Source organism: Oncorhynchus tshawytscha, linkage group LG13, assembly GCF_018296145.1.
Source record: "Oncorhynchus tshawytscha isolate Ot180627B linkage group LG13, Otsh_v2.0, whole genome shotgun sequence".
Classification (NCBI taxonomy): Eukaryota; Metazoa; Chordata; class Actinopteri; order Salmoniformes; family Salmonidae; genus Oncorhynchus; species Oncorhynchus tshawytscha.
The window spans coordinates 56,777,333-56,795,254 of NC_056441.1; the positions used below are offsets into that span (position 1 = coordinate 56,777,333).

Here is a 17,922-nt window from a genome sequence, read left to right on the forward strand (position 1 = left end):
AGTGCCGAGACAAGATTGTGTCGAGGCACACATCTGGAGAACGGTACCAAAAAATGTCTGCAGCATTGAAGGTCCTCAAGAACAGAGTGGCCTCCATCATTCTTAAATGGAAGAAATTTAGAACCACCAAGACTCTTCTTAGAGCTCGCCGCCCGGCCAAACTGAGCAATCGGGGGAGAAGAGCCTTGGTCAGGGAGGTGACAAGAACCCGATGGTCACTCTGACGGAGCTCCAGAGTTCCTCTGTGGAGATGAGAGAACCTTCCAGAAGGACAATCATCTCTGCAGTGAAGCATGGCGGTGGCAGCATCATGCCATGGGGATGTTTTTCAGCGGCAGGGACTGGGAGACTAGTCGGGATCAAGGCAAAGATGAACGGCGCAAAGTACAGAGAGATCCTTGATGAAAACCTGATCCAGAGTGCTCAGGACGTAAGACTGGGGCGAAGGTTCACTTTCCAACAGGAGAATGACCCTAAGCACACAGCCAAGACAACGCAGGAGTGGATTCGGGACAAGTCTCTGCATGTCCTTGAGTGTCCCAGCCAGAGCCCGGACTTGAACCCGATCAAACATCTCTGGAGAGACCTGAATAGCTGTGCAGCAACACTCCCCATCCAACCTGACAGAGCTTGAGAGGATCTGCAGAGAAGAATGGGAGAAACTCCCCAAATACAGGTTTGCCAAGCTTGTAGTGTCATACCCAAGAAAACTCGATGCAGTAATCTCTGCCAAAGGTGCTTCAACAAAGTACTGAGTCGAAGGTTTGAATACTTATGCAAATGTGATATTTCTAAAAACCTGTTTTTGCTTTGTCATTATGGGGTATTGTGTGGAGATTGATGAGGGGGAATAAACAATTTAATACATTTTAGAGTAAGGTTGTAGCGTAATAAAATGTGGAAAAACTGTCTCATAGGTTTAGCATTGTAGCAGGGTTGGGGTCAATTGGAATTGAAGTCAGTCAATTCAGAAAGCAGACTGAAATTCCAATTCAATAATTGAAAAATGGTCTTATATTTCCAATGACTTCTCGATAAACTAAAATGGAGAACCTATTGTAAAAAACGTTTTTGACATGAATTAAAATCACTTCCTGAATTCACTGACCCCTGAATTGTAGCGCACTGTAAACAGAGGAAAGTCAAAAGTACAGCACCTGATCACCTACTGTATATCCATTATGGTCTGGATTAAGATAAAATACTGGATTAAATGAACCTGAACCAGCATAAAGGTTGAACTTTATCTTGATGTATGGTTCTGTTCTACTAATCCACTTGTGGCATTGTGATTAGTAGGAGGGTTCAGTGAGCAGGATAGCAGGGATCTAAGGCTACGTTTACACAGGCAGCTCAATTCTTTCCACAAATTAATCTTTTGACCAATCACATCAGAACTTCTCACAGATCTTTTTCAACACTGATCTGATTGGTCAAAAGATCCATTAGTAAAAAAAAAAATCAGAATTGGGCTGCCTGTGTGAATGCAGCCACAGTGAACTGCCCCCAGAACACCACCCAACCATTAAATTAATGACATAGCACACTGAAGGCACGGTGGTCCACTGTGATTTGTGAGTTCTGGAGCATAATGGAGAGGTTATGGGGCCTATATTATATAATTACAGGAGAGAAATTAAATGCGTAGTGTAGTCATGCACACAGAAAACACACACAATGCTACAATTCCTACTCCAACTACTTCATTTTTATCAATGGGACTATGTGTTGACATGAGACAGACTAAGACAGAGTCAACCTGCTGAAGGATATGGGACAAAATATTCCTATGTTAGATGATGCTCCTACAATGACTAATGTAAAATGGATCAGTTGTATAATGTGCAATAATCCTTTCTTGCCACTAGGTGGAGGTACATCAATAGCAATGTCATTCCCTGCCTGCAGCATCAATACGCAGTGGCTGACAAAGTGACAGCGATTTCTTAACCACTATGGCCTACATAACTACTGATATCATTGAACCATGGTAGGTTTTGACAGAAATGGTTAATTCAATTTAATCTTGTCTGTTTTGAATGATGACCGTTTGATGTACATACCAACATTTATCCATGTAGATTTACTGTAATACATGAATCACATGTAGAAGCAGGCAACATGAGATGAGGATGGCAAACGGCAGATTAAACACACTAGTGATGACCTTTACTGCATCACATACTGTACCAGGAGCTTTGAACAATTGCATAATATCTTGCATCTGTTGTGTACACAGATTCGGACTGCAATGAAGATGGTGAAAAAGCAAAGCATTACGTTTCAAAGGTAATAGGCAACTGTTCCAACTATGTACAGTACCAGCCAAAAGTTTGCACATACCTACTCATTCAAGGGTTTTAGTTTGTTTTTACTATTTTCTACATTGTAGAATAATAGTGAAGACATTACAACTATGAAATAACACATATGGAATCATGTAGTGACCAAAAAAGTGTTAAACAAAACAAAATGTAGCCACCATTTGCCTTGACAGCTTTGCACACTCTTGGCATTCTCTCAACGAGCTTCACCTGGAATGCTTTTCCAACAGTCTTGAGGGAGTTCCCACATATGATGAGCACTTGGCTGCTTTTCTTCACGCTGCGGTCCAACTCATCCCAAATCATCTCAATTGGGTTGAGGTCGGGTGATTGTGGAGGCCAGGTCATCTGATGCAGCACTCCATCACTCTCCTTCTTGATCAAATAGCCCTTACACAGCCTGGAGGTGTGTTGGTTCATTGTCTTGTTGAAAAACAGATGATAGTCCCACTAAGTTCAAACCAGATGGGATAGCATATTGCTGCAGAATGCTGTGGTAGCCATGCTGGTTATAAAATGTATTTGGATTTGTTTAACACTTCTTTTGGTTACTACATGATTCCATATGTGTTATTTCATAGTTTTGATGTCTTCACTATTATTCTACAATGTAGAAAATAGTTTTAAAAAAACGAAAAAGGCTTGAATGAGTAGGTGTGTCCAAACCTTTGACTGGTACTGTATGTCTCCATCTTATTCCCAATTATGGTCGTAATCAATAGTCCCCTATTGGAACAGGTACATATAGGTTAGTTGTATGCATATTGTCATGTCCACATACTGTAGACTACCCATATTGGTCTATGGGTAGTCGATGTGGGCATCATGCCCTCCCTGGGACACCCTGGCAGCTATTGGGCTTGTTATTTATGAATGACAGCTGCTGGCAGGGGATGAAGTGGCGCCAGTGCAGTTTTGCAGTGCCAAGGCGCCAGTCAGAGCTCCAGGGCTGGACACAGTGGTGGGGAAAAGAGTGGGAGCGGTGAGGAAAAAGCACGGAGTATCCAACCAGTCAGGCCTCACGGGCAACAATATCAACCAACCTTCTAGAATGGTGGAGGCTTTGTGTGTGTGTGTGTGTGGGCGGGTGGGTGGGTGCACATGAAAGCATGCGTTTGCATGGTTGTGTGTGCATTTACATGCATGTGCAAGCATGCGTGCGTTTAGATACACTACATAGCCAAAACTATGTGGACACCTGCTCATGGAACATCTCATTCCAAAATCATGTATATTAATATGGAGTTGTTCCCCATTTGGTGCTATAAAAGCCTCTACTCTTCTGGGAAGGCTTTCCAGTAGAAGTTAGAACATTGCTCCTCGGACTTGCCTCCATTCAGCCACAGGAGCATCAGTGAGGTCAGGCACTGATGTTGGTCGATTAGGCCTGGCTCGCAGTCGGTGTTCCAATTCACCCCAAAGGTGTTCGATAGGGTTAAGGTCAGAGCTCTGTGCAGGCCAGTCAAGTTCTTCCACACCGATCTCAACAAACCAAATGTATTAAATGTAATTGACTAGAGAGTCGGGCACCACAAAATAAAATTGGGTTTAATTATTTATTTACTAAATACCTATCTAATCACACAGAATTACATATACAAAGAATGAATTATACCTGGATAATTCTTTAGCAGGCGGAACAGATATGACAGCTTGTTACACAAAGGAAAAGGGGCTGGGTTGAGTAAAAGAGCGGGAAGACAGGAACAAAGGCGAAGCTGTGCTATTGTGAATACAGTATCTTATGCATTCTAAATTACCGCCCATTTGGAAAAGGAAAATGCAATAAATATTTACTCTGAGCTGCGCTTCGGTAGGTTGGTGGTAGATGGAAGACCGTGTTTCCCAACCGAGTCCTCTGTCCTTTGAAGAATGTCTCTGGTGGTCACTTGGAAAAGTTGTAGTAACGTTGTTGTGTGGTAGATGGGATACTCTGTCTGTTCCTTCCTACCCTGCATTTTCAGCTGCGGTCGCTAACACAACGGCTAGGAGGTATCACTTCTGTCGTGAATAAGAGTTCAAAGTTCATACCATTCGCAACCAAAGCTCATGCTGATGTTGGCTTCGTTCTGTAGTTTTATCTGAACCATTCTGACATAGGATCGTCATCCTCATATCCTCGGAACAGATAGTTATGTTGTTGTCAAGGGCTTATATAGGAAGGAAGAGGAGGGTGTGTTTGAAAAGTTTTACAGCCCTTGTCCCTTCACAGGGGAGGGCCACTGATTGAGCAGCCCTATCTTATGAAAATCCAAATCCCACATTTTAGAAGCTAAAATCACATTTCATCCCATCACAAATAATTTCATATTCAAACATTTAAATTGAAAATCAATTCCATGTGAATCTGATAACTCTGATGTATAGACTTTCCACTGTAGAGTTTATGTCATCTTATTATTGATGAGAATGTCTCCGATGACAACCCGAACTAACATCATATTCATTAAGTACCACCACATATGTTCAATTGTAACCTTAGTAGGGTAGAGAGAGGAAAAGGGGGGGAAGAGGTATTTATGACTGTCATAAACCAACCCCCCAGGCCAACGTCATGACAGCATTGAGTGTTGCAACCGAGGACAGGTGATTTGTATGCGCTTCAGCACTCGGCGGCCCCATTCTGTGAGCTTATGTGGCCTACCACTTCGCGGCTGAGCCATTGTTGTTCCTAAACGTTTCCACTTCCCAATAACAGCACTTACAGTTGACCGGAGAAGCTCTAGCAGGGCAGAAATCTGACAAACTGACTTGTTGGAAAGGTGGCGTCCTATGATGGTGCCACGTTGAAAGTTACTAAGCCCTTCTGTAAGGCCCCTCTACTGCCAATGTTGTCTTTGGAGATTGCATGGCTGTGTGCTCGATTTTATACACCTGTCAGCAACAGGTGTGGCTGAAATAGCTGAATGCACTAATTTGAAGGGGTGTCCACACACTTTTGTATATACAGTGTATTTGGGAAAGTATTACTTTTCCCACATTTTTCCACACTTACTTTTTTCCACATTTTGTTACATTACAGCCTTATTACAGTCTTATTCGCCCTCATCAATCTACACACAATACCCCCCAATGACAAAGTAAAAACAGGTTTTTAGAAATTCTGAAATATTACATTTACATAAGTATTCAAACATTCTACTCAGTACTTTGTTGAAGCACAATATATTATTGAGTCTTTTTGGGTATGATACTACAAGCTTGGCACACCTGTATTTGGGGTCCCCAAGAATACAGTGGCCTCCATCATTCTTAAATGGAAGAGGTATGGAACCACCAAGACTCTTCCTAGAGCTGGGCGCCCGGCCAAACTGAGCAATTGGGGAAGAAAGGCCTTGGTCAGGGAGGTTAACAAGAACCCGATGGTCAACCTGACAGAGCTCCAGAGTTTCTCTGTGGAGATGGTAGAACCTTCCAGAAGGACAACCATCTCTGCAGCACTCCACCAATCAGGTCTTTATGGTAGAGTGGCCAGAAGGAAACCACTCCTCAGTAAAAAGGCATGATATGACAGCCCGCTTGGGGTTTGCCAAAAGAAACAAGATTCTCTGGTCTGATGAAACCAAGATTGAACTCTTTGGCCTGAATGCCAAGCATCACTTCTGGAGGAAACCTGGCACCATTCCTACTTTGAAGCATGGTGGTGGCAGCATCATGTTGTGGGGATGTTCTCTTCACTGTTGACGTTGAGACTGCCGTTTTGCAGGTACTATTTAATCAAACTGCCAGTTGAGTACTTGTGAGGCGTCTGTTTCTCGAACTAGACACTCTAATGTACTTGTCCTCAGTTGTGCACCGGGGCCTCCCACTCCTCTTTCTAATCTAGTTTCTTGGCAATTTCTCACATGGAGTAGCCTTCATTTCTCAGAACAAGAATAGGCTTACAAGTTTCAGAAGAAAGTTCTTTGCTTCTGACCATTTTGAGCCTGTAATCGAACCCACAAATGCTGTAGCTAGCTAACACAACATGCCACTGGAACACAGGAGTGATGGTTGCTGATAAATGGCCCCTGTACGCCTATGTAGATATTACATTAAAAATCTACCGTTTCCAGCTATAATAGTCATTTACAACATTAACAATGTATACACTGTATTTCTGATAAATTTGATGTTATTTTAAAGGACAAAAAATGTGCTTTTCTTTCAAAAACAAGGACATTTCTATGTAACCCCAAACTTTTGAATGGTAGTATGTGTATATTTGCAAAAATGTCTAAAAACCTGTTTTTTCTTTGTCATTATCGGGTATTGTGTGTAGATTGATGAGTGTGGGGGGGGGGACTATTTAATACATTTTAGAATAAGGCTGTAACGTAACAATATGTGGAAAAAGTCAAGTGGTCTGAATACCTTCCGAGTGTGTGTATGTGTGTGTGTGTGTGTGTGTGTGTGTGTGTGTGTGTGTGTGTTTTGACATTTTGAGGTTGCTTGGAGCCAGTGAGGCTTCAAACCACAATTTTTATACTGAAGATAAAAGAGTCTTTAAGATACATAATAAATATTAAAATACACCTTTCATCTGTTCAAATGACCTCGTTGAGTGACTGTATGTGTGATTAGCAGCCTGCGACAGGGATGAGAACAATGGACTCTGAACCGATCAATGTCTAAACGTATGAAATCAATCAACTTAATCACCTCCCTCACCTCAAGGACTTTAAAGGTCACGTGCGAGCGCTTACATTTCACATCCATAGCAATTCCCAACGTTATTCTAACGGTGGCAAAGCAACATTTAACAGACGTGAACTGGAAACAGATGTGCCACAGTATCCATACACCAATCTTAAAACACTAGAAACAAATAGCAGTGAATGTATTATCTGCCCATTCCAATATCTGGGTTAGCGCTATTACACAAACACAGTTACTGATTCCCATTCTGATATCACATGCTGCCATCATACACTTACCAGCACTGTGTGACGTACCAGATTGAAAGCAGATAAAAATGTGTGTTGTTTTTTGTGGAGTTGATATAAAGAATGACTTTAAGGGATTCTGCACCCAGATCATAAATTGAATTGGGGTAAAGTAGCAGCAGTAATACACAATAAAATGCTACTCTGATATGCTTTATGAATATGGGCCCTGCAGTTCAGCATGTCCGTAACAGAAACAGTGAGAAGTCTTAGATGACAGCTTCTCCTCAGGCCAGACAGACACCACTAGGATTTGGCCTACGTGAGCACATTAGTCTGCTTTTTTTATTTCCAACAACATTCTTTCTCTATGGCAGTTGAATTTATATATGTACTGAGCTTTTTCTGCCTACTCTGGCAGTGTTGGGATGTTTATAAATGACCATTTCACTGCTGTGTCCATGGCAACCCATTTCCCTTGCACTGTTCTGTAGTAGTTGGGCCTGTCCTCATTCTAACTCTGTCTTTGTTGTGTTTCCTGTTGTCCCGATTCTTCCTCAGCGCTGCAGTAAGCAGTAGCGGAAAGACAATGACGAGAGAGTTACTACTAAAATGACTCAAGTGTTCTGTGGCTGTCCTCTTTTTCATGGCCCTTGGGGAAGAAAAGGGGCCTTGTCTGGTCGCATTAGAGGCCTGAGCTTTTGTCAAGACACCAGAGAAAGTACTGTGAACAGCGGTAGAGTTGGCAAGCGTACTCAATGCCTTCAATGAGAGAGAATTCTTCAACACTTCACTCCATGACTTTCAGGGCATACAGTAGGTTTGAGATATAAGATACAGCTATGGTGAGAATTCACTGAATTGAATGACTGGTGCTGTTCAACTATTGACCATCTTTAAAAGTAGACTATATACATGAGGCTTTTTTATGGCAATGGTACACGCATCCCTGTTGGCACAGGGTGCAGATACATTTGATCTACTAGTACTGGTGAAGATAAGGATAAGACAGGTACATGACCTGCATTGGGAGAAAGGGAGGGCGAGAATGATACAGAATGCAAACACCAACACAAGTTTAATATTATATTATTTATTTATCTTTGTACAATGTAATTACAATACAAATATGTAGGTTTAAATACAAAATTCTGTAAATAAAGAATAAAAATAAACTCCACTAGTTTGTTATCACTACACTGTGGTTTACAATCGAGTTTAAGAGGTCATTTAGTTCTTATTTTGAACATAATTAACCTACAGTTTAATTTAAAGGGCGTGCAAACAAGGGTAATTTAACTAAATAAAAACAGCAATTTCATGAATGACTATGTCTTTTCTCTTAAAAGACGGGGAGAGAATTAATTTAGAAAATCTATTTGTCTAAACGAGCAAAAGCATGGCTCCTCACTACTGCTTTATATCTTTGGGAAAGCAAATGGATGTCAGTCAGTATTGTGCCACGTGAAAATGGCAAAGCCTGATTGGCCGAGTCCTAAGGAGTTAATGACCAGGAGAGCGGGATGGATGGAGCCTGTTTGTCTAGTTGTGATGTCCATTCAATAACACTGGTTCCCTGGGTTCCACTCCGTCTCACTCCCCATACACTCCTGTTGTTTGGGGCAGGATCGTACATAAAGCATTATAATGGCAAATAGCACAAAGCAATCCCATCGAAGCACATGCGTTTGCCCCGTCTTGACTTGCCATTGGAAGTCCTGCCAAATGGGCTAAAATATACTGCACATTTACTGTCTTTGTGTGTTTAAACTAAAGTCACGGAAGGAAATGCTTGCCTCTTTTGAGAATATGATCAAACAGTAAAGTCTTGTTTCTATGGAGCTCTAAATGCATGGTGAGTATCATTCTAACAGAAGTACCTTTGTTTGGAAGTAGTGAAAGGAGATTAAAGGAATGAAACAACCAGTCTGTTTAACGTAACATTTTTCTACTTTCGTCTTTTCTCAGTTCATCACAGCCCTTCAATAGTCCACTTCCTCATCTCATTCTCGTAAGTATGCCCTCGATCTCTCCGTCTACCTTTCACCTTCCCGTTTTCTTTCCCTCTTCCCCGACTATCCGTATCACTTTCATGTCTTTGTTTTCCCTCTACAAAGATGGATGCCTTCCTCGGTCTGTTTAATGTGGTAAATGACTCATCACTTCCTCTACCCATCTTTACTCAGCCTGGTAGAGCACACAGCAGGTGCCATAACGTCTTCCTGTCACAATGGCCTCAGGACAAGAGCCTGGATCCAGAAGCCTCTACAAACTGACTGTAGTCCCACTATGTCAGAAGTGCAGCTTGACCCAGCCCACTGGGCACACACTGGTTGAATCAACGTTGTATCCACGTCATTTCAATTAAATGAAGTTGAACCATCGTTGAATTGACGGCTGTGCCCAGTGGGAGGCACTACTTTTGACCAAGGCCCTATGTAGGAATAGGGTGCTATTTCAATCCCAGTCCCAGCGACAAAACAACATCATAACTTCCTCTCAAATAAAGCTATCCCGACCTCGCCATCTTTATCTTACGAAGTGCTCAAGCTCTTCCCTCCCGCCTCTCTTGAACATCAGGCTCAACATTCCCAAATAGACCCTCGTAGTGTTGACTGACTAAACTCGTACTGGGGGTGACTACTACTCTGTTTCAGAATATAATGAGAGTCAACCAACCACCGTACTATCTGGACCATTTGAACCCTTTCCAGAATGTTCTAGGGTTCTAGTGTGTCTGTCGTGCAGGTGGAGTGGCACTGGGACAGAGGTGTGTTAGGTCACCATGGTGATTTAGCTAACAGTGACTCATTTGGGTTGAATAGCAAATTGGCGGTTATACGTGGATTGGTAAGAAATAGAGGGTGAAAAAAGCATGCTATTTACACTCGTTTCCAGCCTCTGGTTTCATGACTCACTCCCTCTCTTTGCTCCCTCCGCTGCCAGTTACAGTTGCTAGTTATTTCCCTCCTCTTTCCAGTTAAACACAAAATAAATACAGGGAGAAACAACCTTTGAACACTGATGAAGAAAAATAAAATGATGTAAAACTAAAACGGTTAAAATCTAAGTAAAAATAATAAATAAAACAATTTTGGCCCTCAAACTGTCACTCTTATTGGTCGACGCCTCCTTTGGGGTCTCTACCGTCGAGTCGTGTCATTGGCTAGTCAACCAGGGCCTTTGCTGTGCTTGGTTAACATCAGCGTAAATTCTCTGTGTCTCATCTCAGTGTCCTGTGATGTGTCCATATTCTCTGGCTCCTCCATAGATCCCCACGCAGAACATGATTGCTAGAAATCCCATGGAATGTATCGCGAGGAGCCCCATACACAGTCATCATGTCCCCCCTGCATTCAGACCCAATTTACATCCTGGGGTCTCAACAGAGGAGGAGAAAATTAACAGGGGGGTAGCGAAAGCATTTAGGGCAGGGGGCTGGGGTGCTGAGTGGAGTGGTTCAGTCTGGTTGGGGGTCTGCATCATCATCGTCTATGCAGTGGCCTGACCTGGGTTAATACCGAGTTTAAGCTCGATCTCAAAGGTCTTTTGCAAGTCATTGGAGAAAGGGTTGGGCGCCGCCTTGGGTTGCGATTTGGTCTCCAGCGCAGCCCACTTTGCCTCGAAGCGATCAACCTCCTGGGCATTGGCTGGTGGCGGGTTGGCCAGCTGTGTGCTCTCCGGTGGCCAGCTGCTGCTACTGCCACCGTTGCTGCTAGTGCCGTTCTGCGTGATGGTGGCGAGGGAGGAGGTGGGAATGTTGTGGGGGAGGCCATTGACGGTGGGATGAGCTCCAAAGGGTGGCATAGGGAACCCGCCCGGCTGGCCGGAGAAAGAGTGGCGATGCCCGCCACTGAGCGTGCCCATTTTAGGCCCTGAGCCCATGCCCATGGAAGGCCCGCCGGTAGAGCCGCCTGCTGTGCAGAAAACATTAGCCACCATCTGGGAAGGCGTGATGCCCATCACAGGCACACTGGCGTTGGAGTACGCCATGCTATTGGCCAGGGCGGGCATGTAGGCCTGCATGGGTACAAATGCTGGCTGCATGGGTGGCTGGGTATACATGCCCACGGGCGCGGGAGTAGCATCAAACGACAAGGGAAAGGGCTGCATGGAAGTGGGCAGGGAGCCAGGTACCGCTGGCATGGTTGCCCCTGGCATGGATGCCCCCATTAGGGGCACACATGACATAGGTGTGCTTGACATGGGTGGCCCTGGAATGGCAGGGGTGGGCTGGATGGGTGGCGGGGGCAGGTTGGGGGTCTGTTGCTGGGCTTTGACGGCCTGGGCCACCTCCTCCAGCCAGCGCTCAGCCTCGGAGGGCGTCCTCCTGTGCCCACTGTGGACCACCGGTGGAGGGGACTGGACCGGGGGCTCCGCCTGCACCCAGGAGGACGTGGCTGTGGAAGAGAAGCAGAACACCACACATCAATCACATGCTACATCAACCCTGCTGCTGGATCTCTCTACCGCTTTACCATGACAAGCACAGAGGACACACACTCCCTATTCGGCAGCCTTTTCTGATTAGGGCCGGGATTCAATGCAAGGCGTGCCATATATACAACAAACCTTTTAAGGGTTGAGCCGACATGCACAACATTTACCATGAATGTGACCTCCACAAACATCGGGTAAAAGGCCTTTAAAAAGCTCCATTGACGGCTGTATAGTGACCTGCACTGTGGCACATCACAGACTGAATCCCGGCCTAGAGATAACTGACACTTCGCAGGAAATTCAGCCTTACAAGCATTAGAAACAATAGAGCATTGGAAACATTACAACTACAAACACAATACAAACGCATTACAAACAATACAAACGCATTACAAACACAATACAAACGCATTACAAACAATACAAACGCATTACAGACAATACAAACGCATTACAAACACAATACAAATACATTACAAACGCAATACAAAGTTGGAGTTGAGCTGTACACTACATGTTAAGCCAGACTAGAGCTCATAGAGAGAATGATAAGGTAGTCAATGAGTTACCTTGCAGGGGGCAGGGGGGGGGGGATGGCTGGGGGCACAGTGCAGGCTGGCAGGCCGTTGGGGGTGGGGTTGGAGAAGAGTTCCTCAGAGGGCCTGGTGAAAGAATGGTTGATCTGGCTGCACAGAGCGTTGATGCTGCTGTCTGCCTCGCCACACACGGACAGATCCATCTCTGGGACTACAGAGGGGGAGAAGGGTTGAGGATTGGCTTTCCTTTGGATGATTTGATGGCAAGATTAAAGTCTTGGGCCAAACATACACTTATATAATGATATAAGATTAAAGTACATGACACCGGATGTTAACATTTCTAAGCCTTTTATTGAAAAGTAATCTGTTCCCATGGTCCTATGAGGTCTACATAATCGTTTGTACTTCAAAGTAAGAAAATAAAAGTTCCTCTGTAACACACCCGACCAGTCTGTTATTCATGCATGAGATTTTCTATGGCCTAAATCCTTAATGTAGAAAACAGAGAAAACCTCTCAACCTATAGCCAGTAGATAAAAATAGCTCACAATTTGTGTAATTCCCCTATCAGTGACCTGTCCCTGACAGAGAGAGAGCAAAGCCTGTGGAGAGCAGAGAGAGCTGTGGGGCCAATCAGAACCAGAGGGGTCAGTGGTGGATGTAATCCCTATGGAGCTGCTGCTGCATCGTCTCTCTGTTGGGTCCTATTAATTAGGGCACACCATAGCAAAACCTTTTGCAACGAAAACGAAAATGGGCATTTCTTATTGGACAAGTTTAAGTAGTCACACCCTGTTTCAGTCTGTTTTCTTCTGTTTGGTACCTAATGAATATGACCTTGCTTAGAAAAACTACGCCCGGTGCAGATGTAGAGTGTCTTTCTGTTTGGAGAGCCCTGCTGCTTTGTTCATGACTGCCTTGTAATGTCTCTCTTTCTGAACATTTCATTTGCCCATAGGGTTCAGAGAGGACGGGAGCAGCTGTGGGGTTTCTCTGTGTAGTAGTGTAGTGTTAGTGTGCATGCATGTGTGCATCCGTGTGTGTGTATGTGTACTACAATCTCTGGGTCTATGGCTGTGAGAGGTGCTGGCTGGGGGCTGTCTCTGTGGACATGACAGCTTTAAGGGGATGTGGAGGGACTGGTCTAGTGGAGACTGCTCATAGACACATTGTTCACTGAGAGAGCTGTGAAATTAGCTGCTACTGTGGGTGTGTGTACATGTGTCCTGTGCTTGCGTGTGTTCATGCTCATGTGGCTTCTATTGCTAGCTAAGTGCGTGTGTGGGTGTCTTCTATGCATGCGTGGGATTCAAATAGGTACAGATCCTATACGAAAGAGAGAGTCTCTGTACACTATGCTACTACTGCTACTGCTGCATACATGAATGTAAATAGATGTCAGGCACAATTGTGCTGCAACCTTCAGAAATGTGTGTTTATTAATTATTAAAAGCCACGGCCTGTCACCATCAGCTTCATAATAACTATAATCAACATAACTGAGAGGTTTAATCTACCTTACTACAGCAGGAACAAAGCTGTAATGGGAATCCTAATTATCATACTTATAACCATTACATGGACTCAGCAATCAGCCACAGCAATTAACAACATCCTTAATAACACACTAATGATCAACTCCACTGCTATTATGACCCCAATCAATCTCTGGCTTCACTTGTTCCTGGTCAAATACTACTTTGGTGTAATTATAAACACCACCATACGTTGTCATAAGGGTCCAGAGTTTTTTCTGACCCATGATCTGACCAGGAAAAAGCCCTGAGTTTGCCTTGGTCATGTCATGAAGGCAGGAAAACTCCAGGCTCTGGTTGACATTAGTCTTATTTCCAGGCTTCCTCCGAGTGATGAAAACAACATGGAAGGATGGCATTGCAGGACTACAGTGCCTTGCGAAAGTATTCGGGCCCCTTGAACTTTGCGACCTTTTGCCACATTTCAGGCTTCAAACATAAAGATATAAAACTGTATTTTTTTGTGAAGAATCAACAACAAGTGGGACACAATCATGAAGTGGAACGACATTTATTGGATATTTCAAACTTTTTTAACAAATCAAAAACTGAAAAATTGGGCGTGCAAAAGTATTCAGCCCCTTTACTTTCAGTGCAGCAAACTCTCTCCAGAAGTTCAGTGAGGATCTCTGAATGATCCAATGTTGACCTAAATGACTAATGATGATAAATACAATCCACCTGTGTGTAATCAAGTCTCCGTATAAATGCACCTGCACTGTGATAGTCTCAGAGGTCTGTTAAAAGCGCAGAGAACATCATGAAGAACAAGGAACACACCAGGCAGGTCCGAGATTCTGTTGTGAAGAAGTTTAAAGCCGGATTTGGATACAAAAAGATTTCCCAAGCTTTAAACATCCCAAGGAGCACTGTGCAAGCGATAATATTGAAATGGAAGGAGTATCAGACCACTGCAAATCTACCAAGACCTGGCCGTCCCTCTAAACTTTCAGCTCATACAAGGAGAAGACTGATCAGAGATGCAGCCAAGAGGCCCATGATCACTCTGGATGAACTGCAGAGATCTACAGCTGAGGTGGGAGACTCTGTCCATAGGACAACAATCAGTCGTATATTGCACAAATCTGGCCTTTATGGAAGAGTGGCAAGAAGAAAGACATTTCTTAAAGATATCCATAAAAAGTGTTGTTTAAAGTTTGCACCAAGCCACCTGGGAGACACACCAAACATGTGGAAGAAGGTGCTCTGGTCGGATGAAACCAAAATTGAACTTTTTGGCAACAATGCAAAACGTTATGTTTGGTGTAAAAGCAACACAGCTCATCACCCTGAACACACTATCCCCACTGTCAAACATGGTGGTGGCAGCATCATGGTTTGGGCCTGCTTTTCTTCAGCAGGGACAGGGAAGATGGTTAAAATTGATGGGAAGATGGATGGAGCCAAATACAGAACCATTCTGGAAGAAAACCTGATGGAGTCTGCAAAAGACCTGAGACTGGGACGGAGATTTGTCTTCCAACAAGACAATGATCCAAAACATAAAGCAAAATCTACAATGGAATGGTTCAAAAATAAACATATCCAGGTGTTAGAATGGCCAAGTCAAAGTCCAGACCTGAATCCAATCGAGAATCTGTGGAAAGAACTGAAAACTGCTGTTCACAAATGCTCTCCATCCAACCTCACTGAGCTCGAGCTGTTTTGCAAGGAGGAATGGGAAAAGATTTCAGTCTCTCGATGTGCAAAACTGATAGAGACATACCCCAAGCGACTTACAGCTGTAATCGCAGCAAAAGGTGGCACTACAAAGTATTAACTTAAGGGGGCTGAATAATTTTGCACGCCCAATATTTCAGTTTTTGATTTGTTAAAAAAGTTTGAAATATCCAATAAATGTCGTTCCACTTCATGATTGTGTCACACTTGTTGTTGATCCTTCACAAAAAAATACAGTTTTATATCTTTATGTTTGAAGCCTGAAATGTGGCAAAAGGTTGCAAAGTTCAAGGGGGCCGAATACTTTCGCAAGGCACTGTATGTTGTCCTATACTGGTGAGGCTAACCACTCTTTGTCCTTGGTCATAGAATGCAGAGACTTAGCTAAGCTAACATAAACAGGTGAGGCTAACCTGGGTTCTTGCTTTGGAAGTCGGCGGTCTTGCGCTGCAGGTTGGAAGGCAGGTCGTTGAGGCGCAGCGAGAGCTGCCTCTTGAACGGCGAGTTCTTCCCGCTGAGGGCCGGGAAGCCCCGGAAGGAGCCCTGACGCACCAGTTGCTCAATGGGCGCGTGGCGCCGCGGGATGGCATGCTCCACCCCCTGCCCCACAGGCGAGGCCGAGCCCTCAGGGGGTGAGGAGGTGCCAGGGGGGATGGCTGGGATGGTACACGGGGGCTCTGGAGACAGACAGAGTACAATGGTTAATGTTGGACTACAATGACCAGGGTAAATGTTGGACTATAATGACCAGGGTTAATGTTGGACTACAATGACCAGGGTTAATGTTGGACTACAATGACCAGGGTTAATGTTGGACTACAATGACCAGGGTAAATGTTGGACTATAATGACCAGGGTTAATGTTGGTATATAATGACCAGAGTAAATGTTGGACAATAATGACCAGGGTTAATGTTGGACTACAATGACCAGGGTTAATGTTGGACTACAATGACCAGGGTTAATGTTGGACTACAACGACCAGGGTAAATGTTGGACTATAATGACCAGGGTTAAGGTTTGGACTACGATGACCAGGGTAAATGTTGTTATATAATGACCAGGGTTAACCTTGGACCACAATGACCGGGGTAAATGTTGGACTATAATGACCAGGGTTAATGTTGGACTATAATGACCAGGGTTAATCTTGGACTACAATGACCAGGGTAAATGTTGGACTACAATCACCAGGGTTAATGTTGGACTACAATGACCAGGGTTAATGTTGGACTATAATGACCCGGGTTAATGTTGGACTACAATGACCAGGGTAAATGTTGGATACAACCAGTAACCACTACAGCCAATAACACTGATAAGGGTTACTACTAGCCAACATACAGTAGATGTGTTGTTACACTTCAGAGTGATTGAGGAGAACAACAACCATCGACAGTGAGTGAACCCTCCTGTTCCTGTTAGCTCTATAACACAGGCCACATTTGACTTTCCAGTAACTTTCCAGTGATACATTAGAATGTGAGAGACAGGTGTGACTGTCTGTGTGTTTGTGCTGCTCTCCGTCTCCTGATGAGTCATACCTTTCTTCTTGTCCTGCAGCTGCTTCGCGATGTCATCGCGCTCGCCCCCCTGCTGGCTGGACGACGTCATGCGGAACGAGCCCTCGCGCACGAAGGAGGTGCGGCTGGCATCGAACGAGGCTGTGACGCCGCACTCTTTCTCGCGCCGCTGCTTCCTCTCCAGACAGGCGGCGAAGGCACAGCCCACAGCGTGGCTCATACGCTCGCCCTAGTGACCGCAACACACCCGGTCAACACCCCTCCTCAACACCCCTGTGTGTGTACGTGGGCGCATGCATGTTTGCATGTGTGTAAAACTCTATTATGTGTGAATGGCCACTAATACTGAAACATACACATTGACAAATCTGAATATAGCCTAAAGCCAGTCAATTTCCATACTGGAAAATGCTTTATCAAACCAAAGCCATGTCTTTGAGCAATGACTTGACACTATAAAAGTGGTTATCACCCTGTAGGAAATATGTCTCCGAGTGCCAGGAGGTCACAGTGGATAGGGCTAAAAGAAGCAATTGAGATGGAGATAACCCTAGAGTAATCCTAATCTTAATCCCTGGGTGAGCGATATGGGGATTGGACTAGTTGCTGGGCCTGGGCCCACTCACACACACACACCCTCACCGAGTCCTTCAGGGCCATGAAGCAGTGGCAGATCCAGCGGCGCGTGGTGCCGTCACGGCAGATGTAGGAGAAAGCCTTGTCATAATTGCGGTCGGGCGCACAGAAGGACACCTTCTCAATGGTCTGGTCTACAATGAGGTCCTAAAGACAAAGACATTACATTGCAGAGAAGGCTGATTTTGCCACGTCATAAATGAAACGTATCACACATAACATGTTAGCCTATAGAGAATGCATATGATTAAAACACACATACTAAAATATCAAATGTAATTATTTGGTGAGGAAAGATAATCTACCGAAAATCAACCTTTGTTACTCTGAAGCACTAGATCTTGTTCACAGCTCTACAAATCATGAGGTAAAACATGATG

General features: G+C 44.2%; 1 protein-coding gene across 1 annotated transcript in view; it reads right to left on the minus strand.

The window, feature by feature from the left end:
* Window positions 1-8,262: 8,262 nt before the first annotated feature.
* LOC112265267 (numb-like protein) overlaps window positions 8,263-17,922 on the minus strand; it is a 38,708-nt gene continuing 29,048 nt past the window's right edge. Inside the window, exons 5-10 of the mRNA XM_042294932.1 lie at window positions 17,549-17,689; window positions 16,928-17,135; window positions 15,797-16,060; window positions 12,199-12,376; window positions 11,867-11,871; window positions 8,263-11,589 (exon numbers count right to left, since the gene is read on the minus strand). Of these exons, the coding sequence (XP_042150866.1) occupies window positions 10,682-11,589; window positions 11,867-11,871; window positions 12,199-12,376; window positions 15,797-16,060; window positions 16,928-17,135; window positions 17,549-17,689 (1,704 nt within the window). The 3' untranslated portion in view covers window positions 8,263-10,681. The remainder of the gene's footprint in view (window positions 11,590-11,866; window positions 11,872-12,198; window positions 12,377-15,796; window positions 16,061-16,927; window positions 17,136-17,548; window positions 17,690-17,922) is intronic.